This window comes from Topomyia yanbarensis, chromosome 3 (assembly GCF_030247195.1).
Source record: "Topomyia yanbarensis strain Yona2022 chromosome 3, ASM3024719v1, whole genome shotgun sequence".
Lineage (NCBI taxonomy): Eukaryota > Metazoa > Arthropoda > Insecta > Diptera > Culicidae > Topomyia > Topomyia yanbarensis.
Window position 1 is genome coordinate 256169027 of NC_080672.1, and position 22675 is coordinate 256191701.

At 38.5% G+C, this 22675-nt stretch overlaps 1 protein-coding gene across 6 annotated transcripts in view; it reads left to right on the forward strand.

Moving 5' to 3' along the window:
• The window catches only part of LOC131694111 (semaphorin-1A), a 185432-nt gene that overhangs the window by 155802 nt on the left and 6955 nt on the right, over positions 1-22675 (forward strand). For all 6 annotated transcript variants that reach the window (XR_009306408.1, XR_009306409.1, XM_058982520.1 and 3 more), the window contains one exon: positions 8785-9379. Coding sequence is in view for 4 of the 6 variants with exons in the window: in XM_058982520.1 (XP_058838503.1) it covers positions 9238-9379 (142 nt within the window). In the remaining 2 variants the exon portion in view is untranslated. The remainder of the gene's footprint in view (positions 1-8784; positions 9380-22675) is intronic.

Consider the following 22675-nt stretch of genomic DNA (forward strand, 5'->3'; position numbering starts at 1 on the left):
TACGAGGCTCACGTGCAGCTCGACCATGAAACCGATTCACATTTGCACAGCCACCCAAGCATGCGTTGATTGTTGTACTATTGTTCACAGTAGTGGCACGTAAATCCGTTGTATGTACGTCTAGTTTTTTTATGTTAGCCACTTTGGAGTTGCTTTTGAAGATCAGTCAGCTTGTGATAACAAAAATCGAATTTTTGTTATTATTCCAATCGAACTGGACGGAATGGATGACATGGTGAGCACGGGGCTAGTTGGCTGAGCCCCTTTTACTTCGATTCTATTAGACAGAGGTCGCTGTCTCTCGTTGTGTATCTCAAGTGACGTGAAATACATTCTCCATTGTGGTTATGTTGCACAATTTGTTTTTTTGGATGTTGTGGGTGATATTATGTTGTCGAACATAATATGCAATTTTTCTTAATTTTAAACATTTTCTGTTATTTATGGTGAGTTTAAATTTATACCATTAAATAATTGTTTTTCGATTGCTTATTTTCTGGCATACCACGGTTCCCGCGTCAAACAAATTAATGCAACTGGTTCTATTTTGAGCGATCTACCTAAACCAAAGCGGTAAAGAATGAAAATTGAAAACACCGCCAAATAGCCATGGATTCCCCTATCTTAAAATTTTCTTCATCCTACGCTCTGTATGCGATTCGTAATTAAAATTGACCAACATGTATTTCTTCAAAAATCTCATAATATGATGTAGTTCTAGTGATTAGCTCATTTTAATTGATTTTAAACAAATATGCTTGAATTATAACTATTTTTCAACTTTTTATGTGACTTATAATAAAAACATTTAAATTTTCCCATATTTTTAGACTACTCCAAATTTGAACAAAATTTATGTAATTAATGTAAATACTACTACGTATTACAGGTAATATAAGGCTTTTTGGTTTGGTTTTCAACTTTTAGTTTACTTTGCATTGGTTAACAGATTGAGACTAAGACGCATTATGAAAATTTAAGTAAACAGAATGGAATGGGCAAAATTAGAATTAGTTACACGTAGCACGGATCTAATTGTATCAATATTAATCTCTTTTCCCAGTTCGTTGCTTATTTTTCGAAAGGCCCTGTATCGAAAAACAAAGCCGTACCCGTGGCTATCGAAATTATGCATGCTGCATTTGTTCGACTTCAGGCTACTTATAATTCCCCCCTAAAAAATTGACAGTTTCCAAACATGTCAAAGGCCGAACGAACGGGAAGTTCAGGCTGCACTCGACTACAAAGCTAAAGTTCTTTTTTTCAATTCTAATTCTTGACAAAGGGGACGCGTGGAGAATAAACAAACGAACGAGACTCACAGTCCAAGTGTGGGTATGTAAAATTATGCATTTACGATCGCATATACATAAATAACAAACGAGACACAAGGAAGAAAGGGTGAATATGTAATTGAAGGCGCTATACTTGCTTAAACTATGAAGGGGTCTTCCCGATGGGTTACAATTGAATGGAACCCGATCCTACAGCGTTCTAAATGCATATGGTAAGTACCTAAAATTGCCGCTGTGATCAGGGTTCACCAGTTGTTAATTAGAATGTAAAATTCAATATTAAACCGTAGGTTCATTACAAAGGGGGATTAGCCTTGCTTGCACTTGCGATGTGATGATGTGCTTGAGAACTGGGCCTTTGCAGCGTCTACATCAGAAATGGAACAGGTTAAGGCCGGTACACCGGTGTATGGACGAGAAAAAAGCTATGGTTTGAAACATTGTATGTAAATTTGATATTCTAGTGGCAGGAGTATTTAACCCTTTTTCTGATTGGTGAGAGAACAAAGTGGGGTTAATAAGTTTTACTGCAAAGCTAACAAGCATTGAAACATTATACGTTATATTCTATCATGCAGAAGATTAATCATCACCTGTCTGAATTCAATTGCGTGTTTTTGTTGCTGACGGGGAATCAAATATAACTAAAAGGATCCAAGCAGATAAGGATTTCAATATTCCCCTAACTTTGATGTGTAAAAAATAGATTTGCTAATTTGCACATAAATCTTATTACCCATAAAACACAAAATAACAAAAAGTCAAAACAATTTCACTCATGACACACTTACTGGGACTGTGAATCATCAAATAATATTAAAATTTGTGGCGAGAAGAAGTGAAAACATAAACAACTATCACGTTAAAGTAAATTACCAGAACAATATTGTACAATAAGTTCTGTTCGATAATAACTGTGGTATTCGTGGAGACATTCAGATATATATAGAAAATATGTTGCCTTTTTTATGAGAAAATTTCGCTTTTAAGTCCTAGTGTCATTGATCTGAGAAAAGGAATAGGTTTAATAGGTTGTATTCCGAGACACGAAAGATTGTTCATCCAATACAATAAACAAAACGTTGCACTCCCCATTTGAAAATGTATGTAGAAAACCAATAAACAATCAGGAAATAACCATTAATGACGGAAAAGTGAAGATTTCTTTGCGCGGAGCGGTATAATCTTATGACAACTGTCACTTAGCACTTTTCGAGAAAAACGATTTTTAAAGTTGGAGATTGAATATTATGAAAATTAGGAAAGGTTCGGAGAAGGCAATCAATGCTTTTATCTATTCTGTAATAATCCTTCAATTATTCCGAAGATATTTGACTATATTAAGAGTTTTTGTCTAAAATGTAAACGAAAGTCCTACTCACACGCGTTATAAGTATTTATTTTTGTATATATTTTGAAGGAAATTGGTCAAGGAATCTATCAATCTTTCCAATTTAACATGAAACTTTTGTTCACAATAAATGTATTTTCATTTTTAAAATTCTAATGTCATTGTGTTTCACAGACACTTTTACATAAATACACCCAAAACTACAATAGAATTATAGCCAATCCCAAGATATAGTGACTTGAAGTAAAAAACTCACAATTTCTCATATCGTTTTTCGGTATGTCTTCCTGAAAACGCATCTACCTATCCATCAATCTATCTATATAAAAGTCAATGTTTGTATTATGTAATTTATTAACTCCAAAACGGTTTTGCATAGTAGGCATTTGTTATGGAGCGTATTTGTGTGCTATTGGTTGGAGATTATCTGTCCGCCAGATGGCGCTTCGGGACAAATTGTGTTTTACTGCTTTTTCGTTTAAAGTCGTAGCAACGCGCGACGGGTATTAGCTAGTAAAACATTTTTGGTGACAATGTTTCCAAATATGCAATTTCTCATATCGTTTTTCGGTATATCTTCCTAAAAACGCAATTCTGTAGGATGACATAATCAACTCGGTTTAGTCCGAAATAGCGTTTGATATAAGATGGTACAATAGCGACGATAACGAATGCTTACGTTAAGTTCTACGTCATCGTCTTCACTTCCCTTACCGGTTATGTAAACATTCAGTATTTTCCAGAACAATGAAGTCCCGTTTTCAACTTGACAATATGGATTCCTTATAAATGTCTACACTTGCTTCCTCAGACCAGATTAGATTCCGGCAATTATTCTAAAGATTATTTCAAGCAGTCTCTTAAATCAATTCCACACAATCATTCATATCGCTGTTGCCAACTACCCTTAAGATTTTTTCGAGTGGTTCCAGTCTTACCTAACTGGTCCTATAATGAGCGTCTAGATTGGATACCCGGTATTTACAACAAATCCAGTATTCTAGGGCTATATCATATTTCATTTATCTATGTATATTGATGACTTCGAATTGTTTTCCATCATCGAACGCGTTGAAGATTGGTCAGTGCTAAGGCATACCGAACATTGACATTTTATTGAATACGAGACAAACGAGTTCAAAATTTGTATCGCCGCATGCTTTTCTTTATCAATTGAAATCAATTTATACCATAATTCTGGCGCATGGCATCATTTTAAAATTTAACGGAAATGAAATATAACTATAGAAAATCTTGATCTAACGTTATGATTATCTCAGTTTTTAAGCTTTTGCTACTTAGATCGCTCTGATTTAACACGGATCAATTCGCTTGAACGCAATGGAATCCCCTATTCTTTACAACCTGTTTGCAAATAACTTCTGTTTATGTTGTTACGCTTGTTTTCTTACTCCGATTTAATGGTCACATTTCTTACGCAATCAGGGGTCCAACATTCTCGATTTTTCTCTACTCAACAAAATGCTTCGGTAATGTTGCCTTCAACACAGGTTCGTTAGTCTACCTTCTCAAGTAAGCAATATTACCTACCGCACTTGGTTAGTTATCCACACGACCAAAGTAGTGTCGTTGGCTCTGGCTGAATTTTCCTACGGGATAACACAATTTCGATTAAGGTTCAACTGAGAACGCCTCAATAAGCGACCATCTTGGAAAACGAAAAAAGCAGTTTTTTCTCACACCGTTGGAAAAATCTTCATGAAAATTAATCAATGTATTCAGGGCACTGGTAGAGTATTGCTGATTGATTTTAATAAAGATTGTCCTAACGGTGTGAGAAAAAACTGCTTTTTTTGTTTTCCAAGATGGCCGCTTTTCCAAGCTTTCTCAGTTCAACCTTAACTTTTGGAAAAGTAACTGGCATTGGCGGCTCCAGCGGGATGGTAAAGGGGGGGCACGCCTTCCTGAAAAATATGTCTGGCGCACGACTTGGAAAATGAAATCTCGAATCATGGAAACGCATTTCCTGGTAGGCGTGGAGTGTGGCGAAACATTTGTGAAATGAAACACAGAAATTATTTTATATGTTCCTTAAGGAATCCTCTAAGGTTTGGTTGAATAGGGGGAGCACGTGCCCCCTCGTGCCACCCCCTGGAGCCACCTGGTAAAAGTGACAAAAATGGATTTTTTTGCCATTTTTCATGTATATTTGAATACTCAAAAAATAATTGAACGATACAATTTTGTGCAGAAATCAAAGTAAATTTTTGTGCTCTTACAATTTCAGCAATGATACAGGTGTTGTTTACTATTTTTACATTGAATAAAATCACAGCAACTTGTGCTAGTTCTTTAGGATGGTTATACTTTTTTACGTCATTTCGTTGCCTACTATTATTTTGAATAGTACAGAACTTCGTAAAAAAGCAAAACGCTTTTTGGTATGCATTTGATCTATTACATAAACACGGCTTTTGACGGCTTTGTTGGTATTGCAAACATCGCATCGTCGAGAAACCTATTGTTGTTAGTGTAGTGATAATTGTAGTTTTTAGTACTAGTGTACAATTATTATGTGCTAGTCATATGTCTATCTGTGTATGTGTTCATCTGAGTATTTGTGACAGCTGGGTCGTGGAACGGATACAGAATTGGCGTATATGATGGAATAGTTGGTATTGCCTCACGTGGAGCATTTGCCTTTTTAGAATTCGTTAGTCACTTGTAATGGTGTTCAATTCGAGCATTCGATTCGATTTATTCGGTAAGAACTCCATTCCCGATCTGCGTAGCATCGTAAAATTCCAACTCTCGCTAACACAGTCAATTGCATATTCTCTCATATACATTCACAATCTCCCATTCCAAACGTACAAACGCTCGTGTCCTTCGCGGTAACACAAACCTGGTCATAAACGCGAACATGCAATTGCAATCCTCCACACGTACTTATGCTCGAGACCTCATCAAAATTAAAAAGAGTGAACGTTTTAGAACTTATAAATTTACAAACGCGGTTTCAAGCATTAAACCACCGTTCGTGTGCTCATGAATCAGCCACGTCCGGAAGTTACTACCATCGATCCTAGCAGCCTAGACGCATGCCTTAAGTTGAACCAATAAAAAAAATATCGCTCATATCCACTGGACAACACGTGTCATGGTGACATGGCCGGAAACTAGTGGTATGGGCGAACTCTCTTCTAGTATCTGAATCGTACACTAAAAATTAAGTATCATATTTACGATCGGCGCGACTTTGTTTTGTATTCTTGACAAACTAATATACGAAGAGCCATATCGTTATAAAATCGAATTTGCGAAGTTGCATACATGCTCGCAGACGCGATAAACACGTTAACATACAAACGTTGGAGCCCTTCGCGATCATGCATGCACACCTACGCCCACTAGCTCGCAAACAGGATATCACCCCGGCGAACATTTTAATATTATAAATTGACAAACGCGATCTCACGCTCTTCCAGCATCTCAACCGTACACTGAAAATTAGGTAACAAATGCACGGTCCGCGCCATCATCCAAGAACACACGCAAATAAGCGAATGGACACACGGTTATGAAATCGAATTTACACACGCGAAATTACGTACAGGCTAGCATACGCGTTATTCGAACACCCACACGACGTACAAACGCCGACGCGAACTACGAACGTCCACGCGATTTAACAGTTAACGAACTTACGCCCGATCCCTTCGCAATGATACACAAAGACGGACATGCAATCGCGACAATTCACGCACAACTACGCCCAAAATTTCACAAACACAGTAACACTTCAAAGTTTTGGTGAACGCTATAGCTCTTATAATCTGATTAACGCGGTCTCAAGCACACACAAATAAACGCCCATTCCTACGTAATCGTTAAGTCCCTGAACATCTGAACCGTACACTTAATATCAAAATCAGAATCACAAACCGCTGCAATTGGTCTTAAGCAGTTTTTAAGTAGGCGACATTTCTTGTCTCGTCTGCAACTGTAGTGAGTGATTCTGACGGGGAACCCCTTCGAGAACCCAGCTCTACAGCTCCAACAGGGCAACTCTGGAAAAAAATTGATCTTGTACATAAACAATACAAATTGCAAACATAAATATATCTTAGAACATTTTTTCAAATTTATTGAACAAATACTGACTTTGCGATGGGGATGGATACATTTTGTTTACATACTGTAGATTTAAATTTGGATTTTAGCCGCTTCTTTTTAATTACTGTAGCTCTTTTTATTCGGAAAGATGTATTTACTATCAGAGCAGTGTAAATTTATTAAAACAAACGTAGTAGTGGTAGATATAACCAGAAACTACGAACGAAGATCATTAGGACAGTCCAAAAGAATCCCCGTGCGTAATTTGGCCAAAAGTCTCACTGTGGTGCACAAGACAATGCGACATATCTGAATGCCAGCAAAGATTACAAGAAGACACTGAAACAAAAGATGGTTGCCAAAACCGAGTAAAGCTGGAGCTGGAAGCTGTACAAGCAAGTTCTGACCAAGTATAGCGGAGGTGATGGACGATGAAACTTACGCAAAATTGAACTTTGGATAAGATAGGATCAAAATTTTACCTTGTGAAGCGTAAGGAAAATTCTCCGGGTATGTTCAAATTTATTCTTCGCAGCTGAATTCAGTGGCACTGATAGTTTGGCAGTAGTAGAAGCAATGTTGTGAATGGACAATTTATACGGAAGCGTTTCTTCAGAAGAGAAATTTGCCATTCATTCAATCACACAAATTTCCGTGAAGTTCTGGTTCGGCTTATCCAGCTGCTATTGCAGCTAGGATGTCATAGAATGGAAAACCAAATTGACCAGATTTTCAACCCATTTTTTCGGAAATTATCCAGCCTTAATTGAAGATATGTTGCAAAACAATCAAAGCAATCGATTTGTGGAAAATTAAGGACCTTTGCAAACGTTTTGATGAATTTGGATGTCATTTTAACCACTTAATAAAGAATCTATCCCTCAAAACGATGTCATTAATTTCTCGCAACGACAAATAGAGGCGCTACAGGTAATTAAAATCCCTATATTTACCGGCATGTCTTACAGTTTCCATATTTTTTTCGACTTCCCGATTCCTAAGATCGAAAAATTGTAAATTTGCGTTGATTTTTCGACATATTTTGGAAATATTGGAAAGTATTATGGTCATAATGTAGCTCTTCCTTAGAATATTGTCATTTTAATCCATTCTGTCTTGGATTTAATTTCAATATATCCTGGTCTAGTTCGCAAAATCATGTCTAATGTTTAGTTAATATTTTGCAGCTTTCAATAGGTTTTACCAGATCAGCGAAGCGAAGGATTTTTGCCAATTAGAGAAGAGTCTTAACTAAAGAGAGAAATTGTCCAGATCCCCGCCAGTATGTACTATCAAGTTTGCTTTAATTTAAAAAAAAACTTTTCCAGAAAAATGCCATTGAAAATTTTCAACGCGGCCTTTCTCTAATGATGTTGTTACTATAGCTTGTCTCTGTAATCTCTAAAAATATTTCACGTTTATTCACTGAAAAATATTTTTATTGGAAAAAGATTTTTTTCTTTTTAAATCGAAACTTCTCCAATAATCCCTGTTCGTTTATGGATTAGATCATTTAATTTGGTTGTAATTTGATTAACAACTATTGTCGCTGTCGGTCGTCTTCTTTCCGATTTAGTTTTGCGCCGTTTTAACCCAGCTTCTTCAAATAAACGGTACAATTTATTGAATGTAAGGACAAAACTTATGATTCTATTTTTATGTTTAACGTATGTTATTTTTTATGCCGCATTAAATGGACGCACATTTTTTCCAGTTCCAGCAAAAAAGAAACGAGTTGTTATAATTCGAAATCTATCCAAAGCCATCGACCTTATGATTTGGTATTCTTAGAACGTATGTCTGTTACTAAGGGTACGCTAAAGACAATAAAAATGACATTAAAAACTACCAACCGAATACGGGTTTAATATGTTTGATATTATCAACTCAGTGGCGCCTAGCGTTCAATGATCGAGGCAAACGACTGTAACGCAATAGGCGGGTTTTACGCACACTGACTCGACCGTGAATACCATGTACTTATAATCATATCTCTCTCCATCAGTAGCAACTAGAAGCAGAGCTTATAATTTAATGTATTTTTTTTTGGTTTATTTGCAGATAATGTCAAACCTGTCAAGAAACAGATGATGCTATTGACCAGCTGTAACAGCCTCGAGCAAACAGTGTTTTGAAGAAAAGTATCCCACCAGCAGGGCGATCAGGTTTATAGTAATTAACAGTGATCAATTAAGCATCGGAAACGTACACAAAAGTAGATCACTGCTCGTAACTCGCACACGAGATGCCCGCGACTCCGACAGTTTGCCTGCTAGCTGTTGAAATAACACACTTTCTACTGTGGGGGCCAATAAACTAATGACAAGTGCAATCGTGTATAATTAGGTAGATGATAATACGCCTTCGTAGCGGCGAAGCTAACAAAAATGTATCAAGTGTGATATTGAGTGCATTCACCCCAGGTGAACGCGGTCGCCAAGCGAACAAAAAGAATAATCAACTTTAGGAGAACATATTTTCTGTAAGGATTCCTCTTCACTATAAAACAGCAAAATGGAAACGGACAGCACGGTAGCGACGCTACGGCAACACCTGCACCGATTCGTGATCGTCCTGATAGTGATAGTTAGCTGCTTTTTAGATAGGATTGACAGTTGGACGCCAGATGCCCTGACCAAATCGAAAATTACGTATGGTGAGTAGTTTTGCTGTATCTTTTCGGGATGAATCCTCCCCTTTGTGTTCTCTGTTGGCTTTCATTCAACCCTCCATAAATTTACCTTCGCACTGGGCGCGTGGCTGACATTTAAGGATGTTTGATGACATTCGATACTTGGGTTCAATTTTTATTACGTTCTGCAGCATGACTCGAGTGACTTCCGCATGTTTTTTCCTTCCCTGTTGGGATAATATAATAATTTACCGGTTCAGATTCTTCCAAAGTGATTCTTGCGAATGGTTTCACGTTTGCATGAAATATCCGGTTTCCAGCGGATGTGTCAATTCGCATGTTTCTTCCTTAAAATTGCTCGTTCTAGTGTGTAACAAGAATTTAATGAGTGTAAGCAAGATGCTCTTATAGTTTGACCAAACAATAATTATTTAAAATTGAGTGTAACAAGTCTATTCCTTTGGTGAGCTAAATCGATGTAGCACCATGCAAAAAATGAAAGCGCTATTAGTTGAATAGATAAAATCGCCTTTTTTGTAGTGCTTGTCTAGTACTAGCGCTCCATTAGTCACCATTTCAAATAAATTCAGCATTGTAATTTGATCTCGAGCTCAGCATTTATACATTAAAAATTATTTTCGGTTTCTGTATCCAGCATGCGATCGATTACTCAATTATCACTCCAAGACGCATCGTACAGCGCGCGGCAGTCAACGTAAAGATTCGGCGACCTCTCTAGCACGCTCTTCATCAACCCTTGCGATTGCTGTTTCGGCCGTAGAAGTAAAGATCAACACTCATGTAAACAAAGACCGCCTAGCTGGCGGGTTCTACGATGCGTGTTTTGTACACAAAGCACCCTTACTGAAAAACCACTTGATCCTGCCGGTCCTCACGGCTAATGTTTTCCACTTGATCGCATCAAATGGTCGTCAATTTCGCAATCTTGTTTACAGCGCGGATGATCATATCGGCATTCATCTTGCGGTGGCCATGTCCGATCAATCGCATCGCAGCAGGCATGTCGTTGGACAGCGGCTGAGAAAAATGCCTAATCGTCGCTAGATTGCGAGGGCTAAACCGCACGATCGCGTTTTGTTTGTAGCACCCTTTAGGAAACCTATCGCATCATTTGGGTGCATCAAGTGGAAGATGAATGTATGTTTTGACAGATCAACTGATTCTGGGGAGTTGTTTGGTGCAACAGTGCTCTGGCAATCATCGGCTTCGGTCTGTCTGTCTATTGTGAACTTTGCGCGGGCACCTTATAGCGACAGGCAAATTTGTGAAGAAATCGGTACACGCCTTCCGTTTGTTTGTTCAAGCGCGTGATCGAAAAGGTGCATTAGCCCCCGGGCGGTTGACTGCTATTTGTGTGCTGGCTAAATAGTTGTTGATAGAAGAAAGGCTGCCTGTACGATTCGTAGGGGTAACCTTTATTGAATTTTTATTTAATGATTATTATAATTGATTCGACTGATCTCTGTGACAGAATGCTGCTTCCGCGTGTCACTATCAACAGTTGGCGGCATCAATGTATAGAGTGAACCTTCAAAAATTCCAATACAGTAACTATAAATGTACTAAAAAAAATTTGCACGTAAAATTGAAATCATTTAACGCAAATGTCATCTCCATATACAGGATTCTCTTTATTTTAATAATTCAGAATAGCTTGTGTGACATATGCATTACAAATACAAACTGTTTGAAAGCTCTTTGTTGATATTTTTCTCGTTGTTTATACCGTCAATTTACCAGCCACCGTACGTGCTCCATTCACCGTGCTCCTTCGAAAAAAATTTTAAATTGTGTAAATTACTAAATTTCTGCGTGTAGATCTTCAAACCAAGCCATAGGCTTTAAGTTAAACTTGCTTTCGAATTGGAAAACTGTTTCTAGTTCTGTATTGACATTAATGATTGTTTTGTCAATCGGCTCTCTACCAGCGTTATTTAACTAAAAACTAAATTAACTAAAATCTGGCGAAAGTTGCTCACACTATTTAGTGTGAGCAACTTTCGCCAGATTTTAGTGTTAAAAACAAAACTTAGTGTTTTTTTCCTTCAATCATCGCGCTATTAAAGATTAAGATACAGATAACAGACGTTTAGACTAGAACAAAAAAATTCAAAAACCTGTGTAAACTTTCAAATTGATAAACGTTTGAAATTCGTGTTTAACTATTGCCATATGCGCAACTATTTGCTACACGCGTTTGACAGCTGCACTCTAACTGCATTGTATCGATCACTGCGCCATCTACAAACGTGCTTCAGACGTCTGATTTATTCGGTATTTCAGTAGCGGGCATTTACACACGATTCAAATCGAGCCCAAACGTCTGTTATCTGTGATTCAGATATACACATACACAGGTTGCTTTAAACAGTATGCAATTCAATCAAAACAAATAATAATCGACAGTCACCATTGAATAACAGTAATGGCAGTTCCTCTAACATGAATTATAACCATGAATTTCCTTTAACTAACTTCCTGACGCTTTAAAGTAGTATAGATATTTTAAATGCACGGTGCATGCATTGCTACAACCACGGTTTGAAATCAAAATTACGAAAAGCACCTTGAAATAATCTTCGTAATGCAGTAAAGCAATGAGACACAAAAATTGAAATAAATAATCTTGCGTGTTTATAGGTACGAAATAAGAGAATTGTCTCGTGATTTTTGGAACACAGTGGACATTATATGCGGAACACATATGAACGATTTTTGCACCACCTTTGGGGGGATTAATCGCCTCCCTAGATTGATGTGTTTAGTAGTATTGCATCGAGAATATTTCGTGCATCAGTTTCAAAGAACCTCTGAAAGACAATTGCTTTAAGATAGTTATTGCCTTACACCTCGATAGTGGTGCATCGAAGAGACCGAGAGGGCTTATGGGCCATACTCTGCACCTGCCCAAACTAAAAAAATCTATGCGCGCTGGCGTGGCCGGCGTGGTCGACTGGGATTGACTTTTACTGTGGGCCGTGCTTGCAAACATTGTTCCACAGCTTAATGGCGGAGTGGAGGTTATTGTGTATCATTTATTGGTCGACTTCGTCATGATGCACAATCCAAATAATTATTTAAAGAAATGTAAAAGTAGAGGTAGTGTTAGTATGTGTGTATACAATCCATCTCCCACTGACCGGCAGTGCTTTTATGGAAGAAACTTGTCTGCATCTATATAATGATATATTTGTTTTCATCGATACGTGTACACATGTTTATCCCTGGAAATGAAAGGCAATAGCTCTACTTTACATCCAACAACCCATTTCAAGAATGCCTGTTCCTACACGTACATTCTGAGGCCGCCTTCATGCGCTACGTTGCGTTGTGACGATGATTTTGGCGGATTACACACTGACTTCATCATGTTTGACTGCTGATTATCTAATAAGAGTTGCTTAGGAAATGGTAAGTAGGAATTCATACCAATCCGACCCATATTAAAACTTCAACAGTATGATAGCCATCATTGCCGGCCGCCCCCATCTCCATCGTTTACGGGAAAGGATAAGGTAGACAGGAAGTGTGGATGCTCCACCTACTTAACGGAAGGACGACGATTCATCAGACTCTTCCATAGGTGTCGCGGAGTTGGATTCTAGGATTCGCTCGAAGCAAGCGATGTGACCTGTAAAGCATATTTTATTAGGTAGTTGTTTAGTTAGTCTTCGTTTGCACGATCACTCGAAAAAGAAAAGATCTTGTTTAGTTTTTGGTTCTTTTTAAACTCTAGACAGCTGGCTACCGAGAGTATCCTATGTTCCCTAAACAAAAGCAATTTAAACTCCACGCAGTCGACCGTGGGAGTATTTCCTAGAAAAGCTAATCTTATATGCGTAATGGGCCGGATCACTATTTATTGCAACAGTATTTAGACAGAATTCGCTAACGATAACACATTATACAGGCACAGATAGCGCGAGATGTTATAAATCAAGGAAAGTATTTCTTATTTTCCATATCGGATTGTTTGTGGAATACAAGTATACGAGCGATAATAACGAACACTGAAGGGAAATATAAAGGATTGTTAACCTGATGCACGGGCTTGTTAGCAATAACGGAGCTTGAAATTAGAAATTTTCAATACGTATTGATCCGTGATCATCGATACTAGTCTGATTAGTCGTGTTGGGGCTAATTTCCGATCAACTATTCATTTTTACGGCAATGTTTTCTCGACTAGATCTGTTCGCACCCTCTCATTCTGCTACTATCGGCAGGAGGCTGATATCACCCAGTCGTCGCTGGTCTAAGGACCAAATGTCATCAATAGACTTAGACTCGCGTGGAGGCATGAGATAGAAAACTTGTGAGAATTTTGTTATGTCACCGTTTGACGACCATGTACATTCTGAAGCCGCCTTCATATACAATAAGCCCCGCGCGAATACATCCACGTGTCAATTGGATATTTGCAATATATTCGCACTTTCAGAATGAAAAATGATGTTTTTGATTATGGCACGTATTTACAAAAAGGAAAAGTATACAAGCATTGAAAATGACATGAAACGATCTCACTAGTTTTGAATAAATAAAATCATGAGATTTCTGTGAAGAATTCTCCTCCATCCGTGAAATTGTTGCATCAGCTACTCAGGTCCAGATGACGCTATAGGTGCAAAGCGAAACGAACGGACGTATTTTTGGCGGCTTACTTCACATACTTCAATGGTAAAGTTATGACGATAAATCTTTATGCAAAATCGCACATTTCTCGCGATATTTCAGCCTACTAAAACGTAATTCAACAGGAAGTAGAGGCCTATTAGTGTTAGTGTAGTAATAACTGTCGTTTTTACTACTAGTGTACAATTGTTATGTGGTAGTCGTATGGGGGCAGCAGGGACAGGAACGACAGGAATCTAGGGGCTTAACGAACCCCCCGCCCTCCGCGAGTTGGGGAGAAAAAAAGCTATAACTCCGAAAGCAGCTCCGACGAAGCGAGTGTGTACCGCTTCTGCTACGATCCTAAGATTGCAAGAATCTAAGATCTTAGCAATAAAAGCCCAATAACATCCTGATAATGGCAGATTGGCCATAGCGAACGTCAACGGGCAGGATACGGATCAGGAATTGGACGGTGACTTTGGGTTAACAGGCGTTCTTCTCTACTACCTGAGTAGGGAAGGATGACTCCAACTTGAAATGGTGAGTGTGCTAGCTGGCTGCCACCGTTCCAACGAAATCCCGCAGGTCTCCGGGTACGTTCAAAACTCGTCACCATTTAGTTGGTGGTACTAGGTTCGGTTGGAGCATTCCCGATTTTACGCCGATCCGATTCTGAACACTACTCCCCATGAAGGATAGTGTGAACCCGTGAACGACAGGCGACTATGTACAACAAGTGGAGATAGCGGCCCGGAGTTGGGCCCAATAAATTGGAGACTTCCAATAAAACAAATGAGGACGCGATTACGTTTTCAAGAAGCGGTAAGCTTCAGAGATCACCGGTAACGCCTCTATTAGCCACAGCGAGTACAGAGTGAGCGACGAGGAAACCAACGTGAGATGGTGTTACTGAATCGAGTTTGCACCTTGGGATAAAAAAAAGAATTACTCGTATCTTGGAAAGTCGTACTTGACGGAGGTAAGGAAAAAGGTCGACGAGCTCTGAATTCGCGACGGACAAGTACAATGTGCTCAACAAGGTGAAGCAGCTAGTGATGAGTATCAAACCGACCGTAACAGCCGTGGAACGCGAGTGAGACCTGAATCAGCCGAAAAAACTGATAAAAACCGCAGAACACGCGACGGCAGAAACTGAGGTGACACTATAGAGTACTCGCTCGGTGAAAAGAGCGAGCGACACGCCGGTAGAGCAAGAGGACCCGAAAAGTAGAAGAGTGAGCTGGAGGACTCCAGCGACCAGAGGAACGTTGGGAAATACTGTGGTTGGCACCCTACGTCCTACGCTGCTCTTCTCAAGAAAGTGAGAGAGGACCCAGAGTTGAAGGAGCCTTCCGTCAAGAGTTCGATCTACCGCGAGCTCGTTGCTAAATCCTTGGACAGCGAAGCAAACGTAAGAGCTCTGTCACAGGAAGCCGTAGTCGAATGCAAAGGTCTAGACGAGATAACGACCGTAGAAGAACTGAAGGGTGCATGGTCGGTGTGCTCGTTGAGAGTCGCTCTACGAGTTACCATACAGATGGAATGATGCTTCAGGTGCTTGGACCTCTGACATCTTGCGAGGAACTGTAAGGGCCCGAACAGGTCTGCACTGTGTAGAAAATGCGGAGGAAAGGGGTACGTTGCTAAAGACTGCACGAAGCAACCAAGGTGCATGATCTGCAAACCGGAGGACGGAAATGACCACACGGCGGGTGGCTTTAAATGCCCTGCCTACAAAAAGGCAAAGGCAGGCCAACCTAGCTTAATCTCAATCATTGCGACATTGCACAGCAACTGTTGTGGCAGTCGACAACAGAAACGAAGTGCGACGTTGCAATTATTGCAGAGTCGTATCGTGTTCCTCCCGATAACGGTAACTGGGTGGTGGATAGTGCAGGGATGGCTGCAATACAAGTAATAGGCGGTTTTCCTGTCCAAGAGGTGGTGGATAGCACACACGAAGGCTTCGTGATCGCCAGGATCAACGGCGTATTCGTTTGTAGCTGCTATGCTTCCCCAAGATGGACACCTGGGCAGCACAATCGGATGCTGGACGCACTAACCGACTCGTTAGTCGGAAAAACGCGCGCAAGTTTGGTGCTGAATTGGACTTATCTAACTGGCATTAAGTTGGTGTTAGCTACTGACGAGGAAAATCCAAAACAGTAAAAAACTGCACATTATTCCATATTTATAGGTTTGTTCCAAACTATTCGCATTTTTTAATACAAGCGAATAAACATTTAAAAGAAAAATGTCATTTTAAAACGCGAAAAATAGTAGAACATAGGCCTATTTTGCCAGCATCATAAAACACAAACATTGATTTCTTGATAAATGTTCACGATGACGTATACGTACCGTTTGCATTAAAGTGCAACTAGAAGTCGTTTCAAAAACTGTTTGCTTATTTAATGGTTCTTAAATTTAACAACTCTGAATAAACGTTAATGGGTAGTTCCGATTACATTATCTCAGATTTTTAAATAATTCTTCGACATCAATCAGGCTGTCACGTAGTAACAATTACCAGTACATGTTACACGTGTAGCGGCCAGGATCAATAATCATAGGAGTGCTTGTTAATGTTAATGATGTTCGCCGTTTTCACCAGGATATGAGGAACCATTATATTGATTTCTTCGGATAACAACCTTTTTGTTTCGTGATTTTTTATTCATGAAAACAGTAATAATTATATTTCCATGTATATTAGATTATTCCCAGTATTGACGATCAAACTCCCAAATTACAAAACATTTTTTTGAGTCTCGTTCTATTGACAATTGAATAAGTCCAGTATCAACAAGTTTTTATTGTTAAGGGTAGTGTCATCGATAGGGGGCATTATTAAATTAAATTATGTGACGCTTGGGAAGGGTTTTGCAAAATTGTGACATTTGTTGACATATAGAGAGAATAGGTTATCTAACAAAGGGATTTAACAAGAAGAAAAATATAATACAATGATCGTCGTAATCGCCAAGGGAATGTGAGGTGGTTTAATATCTTGAAACATGCTATTTTGCGAGACATAATTTATTAATGATTCCTTGTAGGTCGAGTGATTTTCTAACCAATGTAATCGTATACCAAAACCCTATGTACGAAGAAAACACTAAACCGCACGTCGCCTACTTTGTGACTTGTTTTATGTAAAACGTTAGCTGCAGTCTTTTTCTTCAATTCAACTTATTTACTCATTGAGCACAAACTCAATTTACCTCAATCCACACGAAACGTGCGAGAAACTCGCCTAGCAGGCAAATAAAAATCTCAATTTACTTGTCGAGTGTGAAAACATGCAAATTTCCGCTTTTGTGTATATTTTTTTTTCATCACACCTGCACCACAGACATTCTACGGCCGGCGTGAAAACACAAACTCTCGCCGACCATCCCAGAACCACGTTTGAATATTCAAATGGCCATCATTATCGCGTGTGTTATCGGCGATACACCTCCATAGCGGGATACGTTTAGCACCTTCGCCGGTTCGATCGCTGGCAGAAGGCAGTTTGTCAGAATTTATCGCCCAGAAAGATAAATATTGCACAAAGCCATTTGCTCGTGAAGCATTTTAGTATCGACGTGTCAGAACACATGTACATGTACAGTAATGACCCGATTCCGACAGCCCCCGATTTGAGTGGCTATCGATTTTGTCAATTTATTAAAGTCGACCAAATTTGATGTAGATAAACCAATAAGTCTGGTATCTAAGGTTAAATAAGTCAACCACAGTGATTGGTTCAGAATATAGACAATGTATGTCCCGAAGTGGTCGGACTTCAGAACATCATGGGGTTGAGAATATCGGGTATTCACTGTATTACTTTTCGGTGTCGGATTGCCGCAAACGTCTTCCAAGAAACCTGCTAATCTGTTACCGTGACATTATTCGTCACATGCGGAGGCCACACCCTGTCCGAAACGAAATTGGCACTGCAATTGGTAATTTCGAAACACGAATGTCGAAGGAGGTTTAGTGCAATCTTATCTGACACCTGAGTGCACGAGTAAATAATCGACAAACACTGTGTCACAAAATGAACAGACACAATAACGGTAATGGATGATTGCCATAAGGGTGGTTCTGTATGTTAAAACTTGGTCTTAAACTTTTATGATTTGGTTGTTCCTTTCGATTAATTCGAAAACATCGGCCTTATGATGTCTTCTGACATTTTTTTAAGAAGGTGAGGGGAATAATAAGCCCATATTTCCATATTAATATAAAAAGAATCGCAAAAGATACTTCTTTGATAATCAATTTGTTACCCAAAGCAACGAATCGCAATTGAGGTCTTAAACATATGTAGATTACGACTAGTATATGGTGCTGGAAGAACGAAGTCGGCTGTCATAGTTTCAGACCCATTATTTTCTAAACCTGATTATACTTTTATTTATTTTTTTATTACAAGGTCGCTGTAGAATATTGACAAAAATTATGCAAGACCTTTAACACGTATGACGAGTTTACAAGCATCTCGCTTTCCCCCATTTGTCGAAGTTTATGTTCAATCTATCTATCTTATACCATCCGTCAAGGGCCTCACACTCGATTGTTTATCTTTCGCACCTGACTTTCGCGAATCGATAACCCAACATTGCAAAATACCCCTTCGGACGGAATGGGGCACCACTTGAGCGACCGATTGCGTTAAAACAGAATATAATGTGAACAACACTTGAAGCATACTCGAATGTAGATTCGAGCAAATACCACACAGGAACCGAATTGTTTATCTAAGATGTGAACTCGGTTCGATCGGTTCATTCATTCAAGGTGTGCAGCTTTTGTTTAACAAGTTTCACGTGCGTTTTTTACATTTTCAGCTATTTTTGTCACCTTGCTTGTCGACACCAAATTCTTAAACTAATTGTGCTGTTGATTTTCGCAGCACCCGTTGGTTGAAATTTTTGTTTTGGAAAGATGTCAGTTACTTGAAATTAAAGACAACAAAGATGAAAAAAATAATATTGGAATATAAATTAATCCATTTCTTTGTTGAAAAGGAAACGCCAGATTGTTAACAATGTTTATTTTCTAAAAAAACGGTTGGCTTCAATATTAAGATTAATAAATCAGTTGAATAACACTGAAGTGAGTTTCCACACATTATTTTAATGCCTCAATTTAATAAAGTACTAGAAACTGTTTTCAGTCAACATCGTTGGGTGTCTCACTCGCAATTTCGCGCGAAATTTCACATGGAATTCCGCGCAGAATTTCACGCGGAGTTTCTCCCGCAGTTTTTCACACGGATTTTCGCACAGGAATTTCACAGGGAATTTCGCACAGAAATTGGCGCTGAATTTGGCATGGACCTTCGCGCGATTATTCGCACGGAATTTCGCGTGGAATATCGTGGATTTTCGCATGGAATTTCGGAATTTGGCACGAAATTTTGCACGAAATCTCGCATGGAATTTTGCACGGAATTTCATACGGAATTTCGCTCGCAATTTGGCACGGAATTTTGCGCGGAATTTCGCGTTGAATGTCGTGGATTTTCGCGCTGAATTTCACGTGAAATTTCGTACGGAATTTAGCTCAGAACTTCGAGCGGAATTTGAAATGGAATTTCACACGGAATATCACGCGGAATTTCGCAAGGAATTTCACGCGGAATTTCGTGCGGAGTCTCGCACGGAATTTCGCACTAAATTTCACGCGGAATCTCAGGACGAAATTTCATGAAGAATTTCACCTAGAATGTTGCATAGAATTTCGCACGGAATTTCGGACGGAATGGCGCACGAAATTTCGCGCGGATTTTTGCACGTAATTTCACACGGAATTTTGCGCATGATTCCACGTGAAATTTTACGAAATATTTCACATGGAATTTCAGGCGGAGTGCCGCGCAGAGCTGCGCGCGGTTTTTCACACGGTATTGCGCGCGAATATTCGCACGGAGATTCGTGCGGAATTTCGCGCGGATTTTTGAGCGTAATTCCGCGTGAAATTATGTACGAAAACTTTCGCGGAATGCCACGTGGAGATTCGCACGAAATTTTGCATGGAATTTAGCACGGGATTTCGAGCGGAATTTCGGAGGGAATTTCGCACGGAATTGCAAGCGGAATTACGCACGGAGTTTCGCGCGGAGCTTCGCGCGGAGCTTCGCGCGGAACTTCGCGCGGAATTTCGCATGGAATTTCCCGCTATAAGTGAAATACAGTCGCTGCCAGCACATTTTTATTCACTTCCGAAGCATGCCATTTGCATTTTTCACTTTCCACTTGGCCTTTCTGAGCTCTCGGTTCGTCGCGGCCTTTGGGGATGACCCAAATAACCTTGCAGAATTTCAGCAAGCTCGCAGAATAATGACAAGAAGCTAAAATCATTAAAAATACAGGTATACCTCGATTTAACATACATTTTCCGATTCAATCATGTACGTTAAGAAATATTTGTTTTCGAATAGAATTCTTTTTTTATTCATCACACGAAATATTTACGAGGATATTACTGATTGTATCCACCTAACAGTGACATAGAAACCACATATTCACAATTAAACAATTAGATTGTTCTTCTGAACATAAACAACATATTTATCTTAACCTTGCCAAGTATTCGCCAATTCTAATCATTTCATAAATTTCGTCGCAAAATTTTTTCAGAATTCAGGATAACTTATAAGAATAGTCAACAAATTTGGATTAACCATTGTGTACATAAAGAGCACAATGCCTAATTTTAGTAAGTAAGAAAATTTGTGTTTCTATTTTGTCTCATCTTTATCTTGGTAGACCAACCTGTCCGTCAGATAATCGCAGAATTTAAAAAGAGAAAACTACTTGAGTTTACGAGCAAACGACTAGTCACGAAGTTTTGTAAGCACAGGAGTTCTACTTGCAGAAAAAAACAACCAAATCGAGCCATTGTAGCGCTATAGTTCTCCTTAAGGAAAAGTTGGATTAAATCATTTTGTGCACGACAGATACAATACCTCAGTTTAAAAGTCGAATTCATCAGAATGAATATGACATTTTAATTACAATACAAAAATATTTTTAAAAAAATTGTTTAATCCTTATGTACGACGAGGAGGTGGAATTCACTGAAATGTTGATGTCACTATTATCGATCTCCAAAATATCCGCGTGTGAATTCTAAAGGCAAATCTTTTCATTTTTTTGGATCTATCTCTTTTTTACATATTTTATTAGCTTATTATTTATTGGATCTATATCCTAGATTTCTATTTAAACGTGAACATTTATTGTGGTACTCCTGGGGGCAAAGTATCCAGAGTCCTCGATCATCTTAAATCGTACGCAAATACCAGTAGAGTTTATTCGAATCCCAATCTCTACTAACGACCATTCTCTACCCGTTGCAGTTGTTAAGAGTAATATATTCAGATATACAGAATACGCAGTAATATATGAATAATATAATCACAATCAGTGTCGGACTAACATTGCTTTTGTGTGCTTCTTCTGTTTAGATTAAGTAATGACTGGCACCGGTATTGATAAATAAACACCGTGAGCTTACCAGGAATCATACATTTAACCCTTAAATGCGCAATGTTGTTTTAAAACAACATTGCGAAAACCATCTTAAAATTATCAGAGTAACGTATTAATGCTGAGAGACAATTTTCAGAAATTTTGAAAAAAATTGCTTTGCGCCTTTAAGGGTTAAGGAAGACTTGTATCTTCCATCATTATCGTCTATTGCATTTTTTGCAAGAGGAATCGATCCATAATGAAGTTTTTTTTTTGAAAAATGTCCACATGCACTGAGAAATTCACCTGTTCAATACAGCCTGAGAAAAGATATTATCTTTAGCAAGAATCGAGCTTACGTTCTTTCAAACTCTAGTTGGGTGCGTTAACATCGAGGAACTGTCATGACTTCATTACAAATTTCCAACAGTTTCGTAATAACTGCTACAGCCCCAATGCCTATTAGTGGAACTCACCGTCCGCCAATATCTCGTCACCGCCCTATACCTTTCATCAACCATATCTTTCCAGTTATCTATTTTTAACTTACACATAAAAACCCATAAAACTATTATCAGGAATTTGTGTATTCATTTTGCTGTGCGGTATCAAAATAAGAATGTTTTTGTATCTCAGAATCTTAAACATAATCTAGCGAAAAAACGAAAATAAATTATGTTTCTTTAAGCATTGGAAGTGGATCATAAAATAAAATTGATATTGATATAATTTTTTTTTGCATGTATGTTAAATCGAGGTAAAAATTACGTTAAATCGAAATATGTTAAATCGAGGGTATGTTAAATCGTGAGTATGTTAAATCGAGGTATACCTGTAGTAGTTTTTCGTTGTGCTACTCCAAAACTGACAAAAGACGTTTTTTTAGAAATTCCGTTTTGTAAATATCAACTTTTGTGACGAGAAATTCACTTCGCTTTCCACTGGTGCAGATTGCCTGTCAAGTAAGATATGTCAAGGTGAATATCGATATATTCTTTTGAAGTAATCATCCACTTCCAATTTATGATTTCCGGTGTAATATCCAGTCCTGGAAATTGTTGGAAGTTAGCTTTGACGAATATCACTCTTGACTGCCACAATGAATTAATTTGGGTTTTATTTATTTTCTCTGAAATGATTAATCAAACTTTTAACAATATTCTCATCGAACGATAAAGAAGTGTCTGCAATTTTGATGTACTGTATGTATTCT